Source organism: Haliotis rufescens, unplaced genomic scaffold (assembly GCF_023055435.1).
Source record: "Haliotis rufescens isolate VD_foot unplaced genomic scaffold, xgHalRufe1.0.p SCAF_3, whole genome shotgun sequence".
Classification (NCBI taxonomy): domain Eukaryota; kingdom Metazoa; phylum Mollusca; class Gastropoda; order Lepetellida; family Haliotidae; genus Haliotis; species Haliotis rufescens.
The window spans coordinates 57331320-57345610 of NW_025964001.1; the positions used below are offsets into that span (position 1 = coordinate 57331320).

Sequence of the window (14291 nt, forward strand, 5' to 3'; positions counted from 1 at the left end):
GTGCGTGCGTGCTTGTACTAATCAGAACTAATGTTGATTTTATTGTGCTAAGCCCACTGAGATACGCTGTCACAGTTTAACATGAATAGCTATTGGTTTAGACCCTTAATGCCTAGCGCCAGGCAGGGTAACAACAAGAGCCACCCATTGGGATCGGGTGGTCAGGCTCACTGACTTGGTTGATGCATGTCATCGTATCCCAATTGCGTGGATTGATGCTCATGTCAATCACTGGATTGTCTGGTCCAGACTTGATTATTTACAGACCGCTGTCATATAGCTGGAATATTGCTCTGTGCAGCGTTAAACAACAAACAAACAAACAAACAAACAAACAAACATAGATGAATAATCATGAGGTCAGGTTATCCATGTTTTTTGTGTCCTCTCACAGGACATTGTTCTTGATCACGCACGACCTCATAGTATGGAATTAAGACAAATTTGTTCGACTCCATCTTATAACCCACCCTTTGACAACAGAGAGTGAATCCTACCTTGCCTCGGACATTTTAAGTTCTTCAAGACTGTCCACACATACATGTTTTGACGCAAGGTGTAACAGCTCGGCATCCCTTTCAGTGCCTCAAGCACAATATTCTCTTCAAACTAAAAAAACCCACCTCTACACAAAGGCGTTTAAAAAAAGAATGAGTAAGCTTGGGATGTCATGTGATCAATTTTTGTGACATGTAACAAGCCTGATAACATCAGTACACCATGTCTCAGTATAGTGAGTGAGTTTGGTTTTACGCCGCCTTTAGCAATATTCCAGCAATATCATGGCGGGGGACACCAGAAATGGGCTTCACACATTGTACCCATGTCAGGAATCGAACCCGGATCTTCGGCGTGACGAGCGAACGCTTTAACCACTAGGCTACCCGACCGCACCATGTCTCAGTATAAACATGAATGTCGTTCTACCTTTCTGAGTTTGCAGGGCGACTTGTGACTGGCTTGATGATGGCAATCTTCTGGAAGGCTTGGTACATCAGATACACCAGGCCCACGCTGAACGGTGTGAACAGATCGAACAACTTGCACACAAAGTGGCCACCTGGAGACACAACAACACACATGTACAGTTGACAAAGAAGTCAAGTGAAAAGATAACCATTTATTAATGCCCCATTTCACTACGACCACGAATATCCCGAATCACCCCGAATAGGTAATTTGTTATGTTCGTAGATAAATCTCAGTCATTTCTTGAAGGACCCGTGAAGATTCCGGGGTAGAATAGGTCTCCAGCAACCCATGCTTGCCGTAAAAGGCGACTATGATTGTCGTAAAAGGCGACTAACGGGATCCGTTGGTCAGGCTCGCTGACTTGGTTGATACATGTCATCGACTCCAATTGCTTAGATCGATGCTCATGATGTCAATCACTGGATTGTCTGGTCCAGACTCGATTATTTTACAGACCGCCGTCATAAAGCTGGAATATTGCTGAGTGCGGCGTTAAACAACAAACAAACAAACAAACAAACAAAACATTTCTTGAAGTTCTTAAATGAATCTTATTTGATTCCCAAACATTCGTACAGTTCGTGGGAGTTCGTCGAATTGGCGAGAAAGTTTTTATTTGTCAAAAACTTTTGTGGAAGGGTCCCCGAATTGCAATTTCATGGCTGTAGCGTAATCCATTCGTAATTAATTCTCATGTTCCATAACAGCTTCGTAATCGGTTTCTTTTGCATTCTTGGCTATTCTTTGCGATTCGTGGCTCCCAAAATTTCTTGTCCTCAACCCGGAAACAGCCACGAATGTCCCCAGTCAACTACGAATCATGTAAGAATTAGGTAAGAACAACGTTCGGCATATTTGTAACTTAGTCGTAGGTGATTCTTACAATTCGTGCATGATCCGTACATGAATCTTGTAATTCGTACATGTTTCTTAACCCATTCCTGGCATTCTTCACATTTTTCAACCCGATTAGCCACGAAAGTTTGCATTACTGGCCGAATCATCACGAATTTCGAAAGTTTTCAATTCAGGGTGATTCGGGATATCCGTGGTCGTAGTGACAGGAGGGCATAACTGTGATGACAATTACACGTGATAAGAGAAGCTTTCGACCTGATCATCTCAAAACTAAATCAATGTGTTTTTTCCAGCTTTCTCAATATCTTGACAATAACCCAAAGAAACATGGCCAAGTATTTGTGAGAGGCAGGTATGTCGGAGGTGAGAGGCAGGAATGTCGGAGGTGAGAGGCAGCAATGGTCACCTTCACGCAGGATGGACAGTGCAACCAGGAACTGACACAGATACAGCTGCTTGGATAAAATCTCCTGGATGTTTTCTTGTCCCTCCACTGAGAAACCCTGCAATTACATAAACAAGTCACTCATCTTTGTCCAAAATTACCTATACAGTGCTCCCTCGTTATTGCGCCCTTCAATATAGCGCTAACTCGGTTATAGCGCGCGGTAAGGCATGGCTCCCAAAATTTCAACATTTTCAATAAAGTCAAGTTTTCCAATGACACGATGTTTTCCCCCATCTCAGAAAACATTATCAGTTGATCACTGTAACACCGCAAATACCAGTCAACAAATCCGAACTGAAGTACGCAATTTAATCCGATTATTATAATATCTGGTAATGAATACAAATGTTCATTGTTTATCTGGACTAATGTTTGCAATATATTTTTTTAAATTATACATGTACACGTAAAACAACACACCTGACCGAGCAGCGGTATTGTTAAAAAATGATTAGGCCTTAATAACAATAAATCCAACTATGAAATGAAGTTACTTTTTACTAAGTTTTCACTATAAATCAAGACAAGCTAAATTAACATGAGGACAAAGTCAACGATATCCAATATGTCAACTAGTTACATATGTATTATGTTTTTTCAAACAGTTCACCGCAAGACCAATCTGTGTGCCAAGTTTGGTTTGTTTTTTTCAAGATCTGCTCCGTAAACGAGCAATACCGCCATTTCCTGACATTTGTCGAAAATCCCGAACTATCCAAAGGCATCATTTCACTACTAGACATATCAATGTGCCATGTCAGGTGAAGAAATACTCTACAGTTTTCAAGATCTGCCCTGATCTGGGGATAAAACAACAGATACAACAGGATTAAAACCAAAACAATTCAAAGTTCTTACACCATCAGCCATGACAAAATGGACGCCTTTCCCGTCTGTGTTTTCCAGGACAAACTTGGTGAATGCTTCCTGATTGGCTGGTCTAAATATGTCCCCATCTCCATCCAAGCCACCTTCACCTGCAGACAGAGATTGATGAGGGTAGTCTCACTCCCAGATTCAGAGCTCCAGATAACTTTTTGAGCAATTGAGTTTTTACTCGAAGGTTTCTATTTTAATTGGGTTATTACATTTTTCATTGGGTAACCAATATTTTTTCACTCATCTAGTCATCACTCTATAAGGTTTTTCCCAAAATGTGTAAGCATTTTGAGATTTAAAAACAATAAAAAATTATCTTTTAGATGTATATAATGGTTCTAAATATAGGCTTGACTTGGAAAGAAAATTAGCTTGTAATTGTGTTTTGGAAATTAGCGCCGTTGTGCGCATGCTGAAAAAGCTTCATTGGGTATTTATGCATGATGTTTTCAAACAATTGAGTTTTCCATATAATGCACGCGTTTCTGTACGCAAGTTAACTGAAAGTAATTGGGTTTTGAATAATATTATGCAAATAAGCAGCTTATCTGTAGCTCTGCAGATTATACTCCCTAAAGCATAAGAAGGAACAATTTCTACATCAAAAATAAACATCAAACTTAGATAGTTAGACAAACTTAACATACTAAAAGGCAGTGGTCAATAATAGTCATGAAAGTTTAGGGATCTTTGTCATAACCCTCATGTTAAAAGTTAGGGTGTCCCTATATTCTGCTACTACAGCCCTCAAGGAAACCCCTGTATGACAAGCACTGAAAAGGACTCTTCCTTCTTGTTAAGCAACAATTGGGCTGTTGTGTGTGTGTGCTTGTTGTTTAATGGTGCTCTCAGCAATACCCCAGCTTTATGACGATGTTCTGTATACATAATCAAACTGGACCAGACATTCCAGTGATTGATAATATGAGCAACGATTCACACAATTGGGATCGATGATAAGCATCAATTAAGTCAGCAAGCCTGCCCACCCAATCCCGTTAGTCGCCTCTTACGACAAGGATAGTCGCCTTTTGCGGCAAGCATGGGTTGCTGAAGACCTTTTCTAACCCAGATCTTCATGGGTCTCATTTTTTGTACCAGTTACTTTGATTGTGGACACGCATTTCACCAAGTCACCAAACCTGATCACCCGATGCATTTTGTCGCCTCCTACAACAACCATAATCCTGAATCCCCATGAGTCATTCGTAGGGCTCAACATTTGACACAAGGTCACGGTTAACTTTTTCACGGCAAAAAAGAATTGTTTTGTGCATGTCGTGAGTAAGACTAAGATAAGATATTAGACATCTTACCATAATGAGGCTCGAACATTTCACTTGGTCCAGCAAAGAAATCTTCCACTTTGAAGTCATTGCCGCCTCGTAGCGTGAAACCGAAGCCCTTCGTATCACCCTTCTTCCTCCACAGAACGTACTCACTGAACCCACCCGGGCCGGCACACACGTCCGCGAAGTACAGCAGTTCGTTAGGGCCAACAGTTTTGTGCTACATAGAAAGGTAGCAAACAAACTGTCAAAATGTCACGAAACATTAACCAATCTCATTAAAATAAGATCTTTACATCCCATACGATACCCTGATAAACCTTCTGTGTGAGGCCAACTCAGCATGGTCAGGTGAAATTTCAAATCGGCCATCAAGAGGCCTCTAGATTCTTGGTACAAGCAAGTGAAGCACTCTGATTTTTGTATCAAAAATAAAAGTTAATGGGCAGTTCCGAATGGAAAAAACAAAAACTTAGCTCCATGGCTTTATCACCCAAAGTGTGCACTACTGTGGGTTTTCTTTTGTTCAGATAGAAACTGCAACCTTAACAGTTCATGGTGACAAAATTAACAAGAGTCATCGGAAGATGACATCCCCCTGGTCCCAAATTTTCAGCATTTTCAGATGTTTATCCTATAAAGTACTTCCTGACAACTGTCAATATGAAACAAGAAATCACACAACCTGATCAAAGAATATTTATTTCATTTGAAACACATTTTCAAAGTCTTGATAAAGATATCTTAAGGCTTTCAAGTTCTGCTCTCAATAAAACAGCAAGACCATTTCAGACAAAGTCCAGTTTGTCTCCATTGAAAAAGGGGGAAAATATTTTTTAAAAATGTCAAAATAAAGACACTACTTCAGGACATGATTGATAAACCTACCATGTTTTGATAAAGAAAATTTCATGATTTTTTTTAGCTCTGCTCTGAAACCAACATCCACCCCATCTCGAGACCAAGCAGAAATTTTTTCCATGGAAATCAAAAAAAAGAAAAATACCAGAATATTAAAATAGCAAAAGGCATCACTTCAGGATCTGTTTCATATATCTGCCAGGTTTTGTTGAAAAACACTGGACGGTTTTCGTGTTGTGTTCTGGAAATTAAATGATTGCGGATGGACGAACAGACAGACGAGGCGTCGACTATATCCCCCTGCATTTTATTTTCCCACTAGTCCTTATGATGACCCTAAAAATAGCAAACATCTACTAGTCCTTGTGATACATAACTAAACGGAAATCTGACAAGGACTACAGGACGAGTGCTAATTTCTACCCCTGGCTGAAGAATACTGAGTTAAGGGGTGAGTGTTTTCTTCTGAGCCTTAGAAGCGAGACTACTTACACCTTCAGGAGATTTAGGTGTTGTGAACATGAAGTCCAACAGAGCATCCATGTTAGCCATCTTCATTGCAGCTCTGCAAAGGGAAATCACATGACAAATTACTTCAGTTGTTAATGTCCCTTTCCTCAATCAAATATTGCTAAAGACTTGAAATAATTGAGTGACACTCACTCTTTTCAGACACATCTTAGTCTAGGTGTAGCTGGTTTGAAGCATGACATGCCATTTGGTTGAGTCAGTAGAGATATAGGGCACTATCATAGGACCAGGGCACATCTAAGGTACATAACTCTGCATAGTGCACTCTGGTGCCTTAACCACAAATGAGTGAGTGAGTGAGTTGGGTTTTACGCCGCTTTTAACAGTATTCCAGTTATATCGCAGCGTGACAGCTTAATGTGGGAGGAAAGCCCGAAGTGATGCAGGTCTCAGACATTTACCACTTCGGTGAAACCCACGAGCACGGGTGTGGTGCTGACAAACCTAGAAACATAATCGGGGTGAACCAGGATTCGAACCCACAATCATAGGTTTCTGGCATGCCCAAGGGACGCAACTCTGCACAGCGAACCGTGGCGCCTTAGACGACTGGGCCACCCATGCCCCCTAACCACAAATGAACCCCCATTGAAATACATAGAAGCGAGGATAACAGTGAGATATTAAGAATAAACAGTGAGATAGTCACGACTTGCTTTTTCATGACCTGCTTTTCAGATACTTATAAAACTAAACTAGACAGTAATAATATCTAAGAATGTACGTATATGTGATAAATTCCACACAATAATATGGTTCCCTCCATCTGTGATGATGAGTTTGGCTCTAGTGATACATTTTGATTTGTTTGTTTGTTGTTTAAAGCCGCACTCAGCAATATTCCAGCTATATGACGGCAGTTGGTAAATAATCAAGTCTGGACCAGACAATCCAGTGCTTCATAACATGAGCATCGATCCACGCAATTGGGATACAATGACATGCGTCAACCAAGACAGCGAGCTTGACCACCCGAGCCCGTTAGTCGCCTCTTACGACAAGCATTGGCATCTCTTACAGCAAGCATGGGTTGCTGAAGACCTAGTCTACCCCGGATCTTCACAAGCCGATACATTTTGACCAAAGGATCCTCATTCATATCAGTCTGTACATATCAGTGTTCCCGTTTATCGGTAATTACCAGTTTTTTACTTGTAAAATTAGGCGTGGACCGGTAATTCATGTGACTGCCAGTCCTTGTGGACCGGCAAAAAAAGTACCTTATAAATCTTTGTTGTTGAACAAAACATCAGTGATATTCACATAAGTACATAGTCAGCTTGTCTGTTACCATCAGGGATTCCCCTTGTCTATTTCTAGGTTAAATATCCATTTGTAGCGACTTTGTCTTGAAATATTTACAAAAAGAAGAAGAAGAAATTGTGACTGAAGTTTGTGTGAATGTCGTATAGATCTTACTAAGTTATTTCAAAGATGACATCTTTGCACTGAACATGATGTTGAAAGAATAAAAACCAAATAATTTTCATACGTTTTTTTATTTGTTGAAAGTTGAGACTGACAAAAAATAAGGGGGGACTGGTAATTTTTAGAGTTGCCAGTCCTCAGTTTCAAAAGCCAGCGAGAACACTGCATATACACACCATATTGAGTTCATGTAGTCTCATCTGTAAATCAAGGCCACAAGGGATCTAGCAGTAGACATGCTAGACTATTGCAAACTTGCTAATAATCAAATATTAATCATGTTGATATGATTTCAATATTTTCAGGAGACTTTCTCACCTGTTGAGGAAAAAAGCGCCTCTGATAGTTTCGTAAGGATTGGATCTCGTTCTTGCTCGTCTCATTTCTTCTGGTTCCAGTTGATCAAACACGGACTAAACAAGTGAGACATGGTGAGATAACATGGTAAACAAGTGAGACATGGTGAGATAACATGGTAAAGAAGTGAGACATGGTGAGATAACATGGTAAAGAAGTGAGACATGGTGAGATAACATGGTGAGACATGGTGAGATAACATGGTAAACAAGTGAGACATGGTGAGATAACATGGTAAACAAGTGAGACATGGTGAGATAACATGGTGAACATTCTGTTTGTAATTATTCTCAGTTGTGAAAAGGGGATGAGTATTTGCTGCTGGAGCTGAGAATGGGATAGGAGTGATTGTTTTATTAAACATGTGGTCTGGGTTGCTTTGTTTGTTTGTTGTTTAACGCCGCACTCAGCAATATTCCAGCTATATGACTGCGGTCTGTAAATAATCGAGTCTGGAACAGACAATCCAGTGATTGATGTCATGAGCATCAAACCACACAATTAGGATATGATGACATGCTTCAACCAAGTCAGCGAGCCTGACCACCCAATCCCGTTAGTCGCCTCTTACGACAAGCATAGTCGCCTTTTACGGCAAGCATAGGTTCCTGAAGACCTATTCTATCCCGGATCTTCACGGGACCATGTGGTTTTGGACCTTTGGCAATACAAAAACTATGGGAAACATTTTTAGTTTCCTTCTAACAAATACATACCTTGCTTCCTAGAATCAGTCGTAGAATATTTGGTGAACAGAATGTATCTTCATCGTCGATTTCTCTCTTTTTCTGAAATCAGTTGGCAGAAAATGTTCATTCACAAACAACCCCATCATGCAAAAATATAATGATGTGGTTCCGATTACCCTAACAACCCTAAGCTAAGGTGTTAACAATACCTTTCTTTTAAGTGGGACTCACTGGCCGCGATACAACATGATATAAAAAAAATGATATAAACCAAACACCGCTGCTGTAGTTTTCCAACACATGGAATGCTCTCTACGCCACTTCTTCACAGGGGGCACGGGTGGCCCAGTCGTCTAAGGCGCCACAATTCGCTGTGCAGAGTTGCGTCCCTTGGGCACGCCAGAAACCTATGATTGTGGGTTCGAATCCCGGTTTGCCCCGAATATGTTTCTAGTTTTGTCAGCACCTTACCCGTGCTCGTGGGTTTCACCTAAGTGGTAAACGTCTGAGACCTGCATCACTTCGGGCTTTCCTCCCACATTAAGCTGACATGCCGTGATATAACTGGAATACTGTTAAAAGCGGCGTTAAACCCAACTCACTCACTCACTTCTTCACAAGAGGATTCTATTACCGGTCCAATACGCTTCCATGCTATCATCTCCTCCAGTGTGGGGACAGGAACGTCACAGGGCAGGCACCACTCCACCGCCTCCTCCATGATCACCTGCAAACACCATACATCATGTTCATGTCACATGAATAATCTGTATCGACGGGGAATTATAATTTACGTGAATGCACATTAACTTCTGAAAATTTACATTCTCTTGAAACCAGCGTTGATTAAAACACTTCCCCGTTTCTCTTCTCTGCTACTGTCAGCCATGTTTCGTGCACTGTGGCGACACTAAGTGTTGTAGTTAAAGGGCAAGTTCACATGGAAATGAACCTATTTTCTTGTACTTTTTCCACATTAAAAGTGTTAACCTAGTAGTGTCATAGACAAAAATATAAAAATATCACAATTAACTAACATATTTTTTGCATTAAAACGATTTATATTTTTCACATTTACCAAGTGTCCTATTTCCATAACAAAAACACCATGGCTTATGCCCCTTGCAATATGACGTCATTGGTGCCAATTGATAAACATTATGACGTCATCATGCTTTGTTAGAGCCGCTTCACGTGGTGTAGGTACAGGTGTGTGATTCTAGCGTCTCAGATGCCAGCCAGCATAGTGTTATGCTGAGTCACCACTGCGCCGGAGTGTGTCGTAGGCCATGTTGTTTTACCGCAAACTGGTACTTGATATCTTTTGCGTTGAGAATAGACAGGGACCAAGTTGAATTGGCACCAATTACGTCATAATCTAAGGGGGATAACTCAGGCCTGTTTAGCTCGAAAAACGAAGGCCTCATGACGGCATATCATTTTCACACTATTGGGAGCTTCCTACTTTCACTGTGAAAAAATGAGTTTATATTTTCAAACACAGATACTAACTAATTCTAAAATTGCGTTTTGTTTAGAAAAAGAAAGAGAGTGATTTTTGCGTGTACACTTCCCCTTTAAGCGAAATGCGGACATTAACAGGTAGCTTCCTACTTTCACTGTGAAAAAAAATGAGTTTATATTATCAAACACAGATACTAACTAATTCTAAAATTGCGTTTTGTTTAGAAAAAGAAAGAGAGTGATTTTTGCGTGTACACTTCCCCTTTAAGCGAAATGCGGACATTAACAGGTAGCTTCCTACTTTCACTGTGAAAAAAATGAGTTTATATTTTCAAACACAGATACTAACTAATTCTAAAATTGCGTTTTGTTTAGAAAAAGAAAGAGAGTGATTTTTGCGTGTACACTTCCCCTTTAAGCGAAATGCGGACATTAACAGGTATGACCGAATGTGTTCAGTTGCTGATGCTGTCGGCTCCAATAGTTACTGCATTTATGGTTTAAACACATTTTTATTTCAAAAGAAATCTGGAGCGGTAAACAAGCCAAACTTGCTTATGTAAATACCTCTCCAGGTAATAACTTAACAACAGCTGGTTATAAATAAGATAGTGGTAAACATAAACATACAAAACGCACAAACAAAATACATGAAGCCAATACATTGAAGCAAGTGGTGTCTGTGAAATAAGATACTGTATTTATATTGCATTTGAAACTATTCCTTCGCACCTGGTAGCTATATACAGGATAATGCTTATATTTATTCCAAAAATGGTTCTTTTCATTCAAATAGATAGCAGGGCCTGTGTTTGAATAATATAAACCCAACTTGCTAGGACTGATAATCTGCCAGATCTTAATACCCATCTAACATGTTAAAAACATCTTCACCGAGCAGTGAATGGGTACCCGGTAGGATGAGATAGTTGCTACCCTTATAGCACCTAACAGGCAGCTTTGGTTGTATACTCCCCAGGGAGCTGGGAATGATTGTTGATGCACACTGATCCAGTGACCAGGGTAATAATAGCGCTTTGAGCATGCCCCTGAGTGGTGTGGAAAAATGCACAATATAAATAGCCTATTATTATCATTACTTATATAACTTGACAAAGTACCATATTTTCTTGAAAACAAACTCAATCCAGGTGTCTTACCTCTTCCTCTTCAAAGTTCCACTCGATGTCCTTAGCCTCAAGGCCATCAAGATGAAGACCCAGACCGCGCCGACCTCGCTGATTGGATGCCTCCACGATCTCCACACGTCCCTGACCAAACTTTCCAAGACCTGTGCCAGCTTTGTAACCCATCTTCTCCTACAGTGGCATTACATAAAACACACGTACAGTAGTATACGTTAACAAACACGATTATAATGACTGACCGATATAACAAACTTATTTTTTAGTCCCGGCCATTTGTTGCATATTTGCTGTACATATGCTCATAACAAACTACGGTTATTACGAACTAAAATTAGTGGTCCCTTTGAGTTTGTTATAATATAACCGTAGTTTAATGTACTCATCTGACAACTGCAGAGACAATACGTGATTTGAAAAGGTGCCCATCATTCATTGAGGGCAATATCCCTGACCCGTAATAATTGTTGGTCGGTTGGTTAGTTTGTTGTTTAACGCCCCAGTCAGCAATATTCCAGCTATATGACTGCGGTCTGTAAATAATTGAGTCTGGACCAGACAATCCAGTGATTAATATCATGAGCATCGATCCAAGCAATTGGGATCGATGACTTGCATCAACCAAGTCAGTGATCCTGACCACCCGATCCTGTTAGTCGCCTTTTACGACAAGCAAAGTCGCCTTTTACAGCAAGCATGGGTTGCAGAAGAGCTATTCTACCCCGGAATCCTCACGGGTCTATATCGAGTCTGGGTCCGGCCAACTGCATGTTGATAGCATAAGCAATGAATCATGTGTAGAAAGAACACCACCATATACAAAGATCTAATAAACATTACATAAGCACTTTTTGAGTCACCCTCGGGATTAATATGATTAACATAAATGATTGATGCTCTGCTAGACTGTCTTACCATCATCTTGCTAACTTTCGCTGAGCTGACGGAGCCCTTGGCGCCAGTGTTGGTCTTGATGAATTTAGAGTGAGGCTCCCCATTGTCTGGATCCCCCCCTCCACTGTCACCTCCCCCCATAAGGGATCTTTTCCCAAATCCCCCAAATGATGGACGTGCATCATCTTCAGAGGAATCTGAGTCTGTAAGGAATAAATAAATAAATAAATAAATAAATGTTAGGATAGAAATAATTGAAAATAAAGTGCTCAAGAGTAAATAATGGTAAACATGCTAATGTACACAGGGATATATCTAAAATTTTATATTTTGTGATTGTATTTTGTTTGTTTGTTTGTTGTTTAACGCTGTTTTATTCCAGCTATATGGTGGCGGTCTTTCTATATAATCATAAATAAATATGTGATAAAGAATTTTCATGACCTTAATTTTTGGGGGCTACTTTTGTAGATTTAGCAAACAAGAAACTTCTTTTTAAGTCGCAAATACAAGAGGTGGTGAAATGGTTTTTCATTTGTAATGAAATAATTTAATTTTCCAAATGACAACTACACAAAAATATATAACAAATAGGATATTTCACGGGTTTCGAAGGGCGGTCGGGTAGCCTAGTGGTTAAAGCGTTCGCCCATAACGCCGAAGACCCGGGTTCGATTCCCGACATGGGTACAATGTGTGAAGCCCATTTCTGGTGTCCCCCGCCTTCTTGATATTGCTGGAATATTGCTAAAGGTGGTGTAAGACCATACTCACTCACCATGTGTCTCATGTCCCCCACACTCGATGAGAGAAACATGATACAAAATAGCTATATGGTGGCAGTCTGTAAATAATGGTGTCTGGACCAGACAATCCAGTGATTGACATCATGAGCATCGATCCGATGATATGGCTCAACCAAGTCAGCGAGCCTGACCATCCGATCCCGTTAGTTGCCTTTTTCGACAAGTGTAGTCGCCTTTTACGACAAGCATGGGTTGCTGAAGACCTATTCTACACCTGATCTTTACGAGCCTGTCCGTCAGGAAACAAACATAAGAATACAGGTATGCGAGTCATTTTGTCTTAATGTTGCAGTAATACTGTTGATTCTCTAATATGCTTAATGTATAAGACTCACTGATATACACAACACTGATGAAACAAAATGGTGGATTTAGTTTACAAATGTATTTTTACAGTTCACTCTGACAGAGTGATCAGTTGCTAGTGGTAACAACATTATTGTCAACCGTTGAAACTTTTTACTGAATTTTAAAGAAAAAATCTCCTAAGAAATAGGCCTTCTAAAGATTCAATACACTGTCACTTGATCGTATTGATGGTGTTGAAGCTACAAACACAATCTCATTATGCACGGTTTGGGCTAGTTTCAACTTGTATTGATCGTTAGGTATGTCACGATTCCCCGATTGTACTGATACATCAGTTGATAATTGCTCATGATACGAGATACATGTAAATTTATATTGATAAGAAATTTTATTGAAATCGGTATCCATTGTTCGCATATCGATTGATTCTCTTTTCGAATCGAAATGTCATCATATTTTCTGAATTTAACACATACGAAAATTTGTTAGTGTCTGACAGTTATTTGAATAAACAGAATCAACCTTTTCTAAGTATTATTATTTTACAAAATAATCTACTGATAGTGATTAGAACACATAATTGTCAATGTGATATGTAATCAAAACGTTTGCTTCTAAATTTACGCATAAAAGGTCAGTATTGCTGTATCGAGATAGGTATCGTATCTTGACCTCAAAATCGAGATACGTATCGTATCGTGAGGTACCTGTATCGTGACACCCCGTGAGGCAACAAACACAATCTCATTATCCACGGTTTGGGCTAGTTGTATGGATGACGAGAAGCAGTCATAAAATGACACTAAACATATTACAATGGTAAAATTGCAGACTACCGGAAGCGTAACCTTGGGGGCTTGACTAAGGATACCTACTGAATCTTGTCTTTTTGCAGCTCATCGCTTTGAAAATACGTATACACATTACGTAGATTATGCTACTTTCGATTTCAATTTTATCTCAATTCATCGATAACTTAATATTTAAGTTGGAGCAACATACACACCTGACAACTGACTCATGCTTTGTTTGCACTGAAACAGAAGTGAAATGTGAAAAGCTTTCTTCAAAACACTTCTGATTCACCAAGACGATAGTAAACATACAGCGGGGTTTTCATGAAAACTTAGCGCCTGTTTGTTTTACCGGAAGCGGATACTCTTTTCTATCTCTAAAAAGAGAGATTTTAGAGTTACCCCCCTTTATCCTAGACTTACTTTTAGGCTTTTCATTGCACGTTAGATTTATACGGAAGCGTCGATATGTTATTTAGATTGACAATGCGACTGTTCGGTGTTGCAAGAAGCGTCGAGTGATAAATGTCAGTTATTAAAACTATTATGCGGAAATATATAACAAAA

At 39.8% G+C, this 14291-nt stretch overlaps 1 protein-coding gene across 1 annotated transcript in view; it reads right to left on the reverse strand.

Annotated features, from left to right (window-relative positions):
• Positions 1 to 14090, reverse strand: part of LOC124115407 (cap-specific mRNA (nucleoside-2'-O-)-methyltransferase 1-like) — a 32732-nt gene extending 18642 nt beyond the window's left edge. Inside the window, exons 1-11 of the mRNA XM_046476379.2 lie at positions 13937 to 14090; positions 11837 to 12018; positions 10937 to 11095; positions 8947 to 9039; positions 8340 to 8411; positions 7585 to 7679; positions 5800 to 5872; positions 4474 to 4666; positions 3137 to 3255; positions 2237 to 2333; positions 928 to 1060 (exon numbers count right to left, since the gene is read on the reverse strand). Coding sequence (XP_046332335.2) covers positions 928 to 1060; positions 2237 to 2333; positions 3137 to 3255; positions 4474 to 4666; positions 5800 to 5872; positions 7585 to 7679; positions 8340 to 8411; positions 8947 to 9039; positions 10937 to 11095; positions 11837 to 12018; positions 13937 to 13952 — 1232 coding nt within the window. The 5' untranslated portion in view covers positions 13953 to 14090. The remainder of the gene's footprint in view (positions 1 to 927; positions 1061 to 2236; positions 2334 to 3136; positions 3256 to 4473; positions 4667 to 5799; positions 5873 to 7584; positions 7680 to 8339; positions 8412 to 8946; positions 9040 to 10936; positions 11096 to 11836; positions 12019 to 13936) is intronic.
• Between the last annotated feature and the right edge of the window lie 201 nt (positions 14091 to 14291).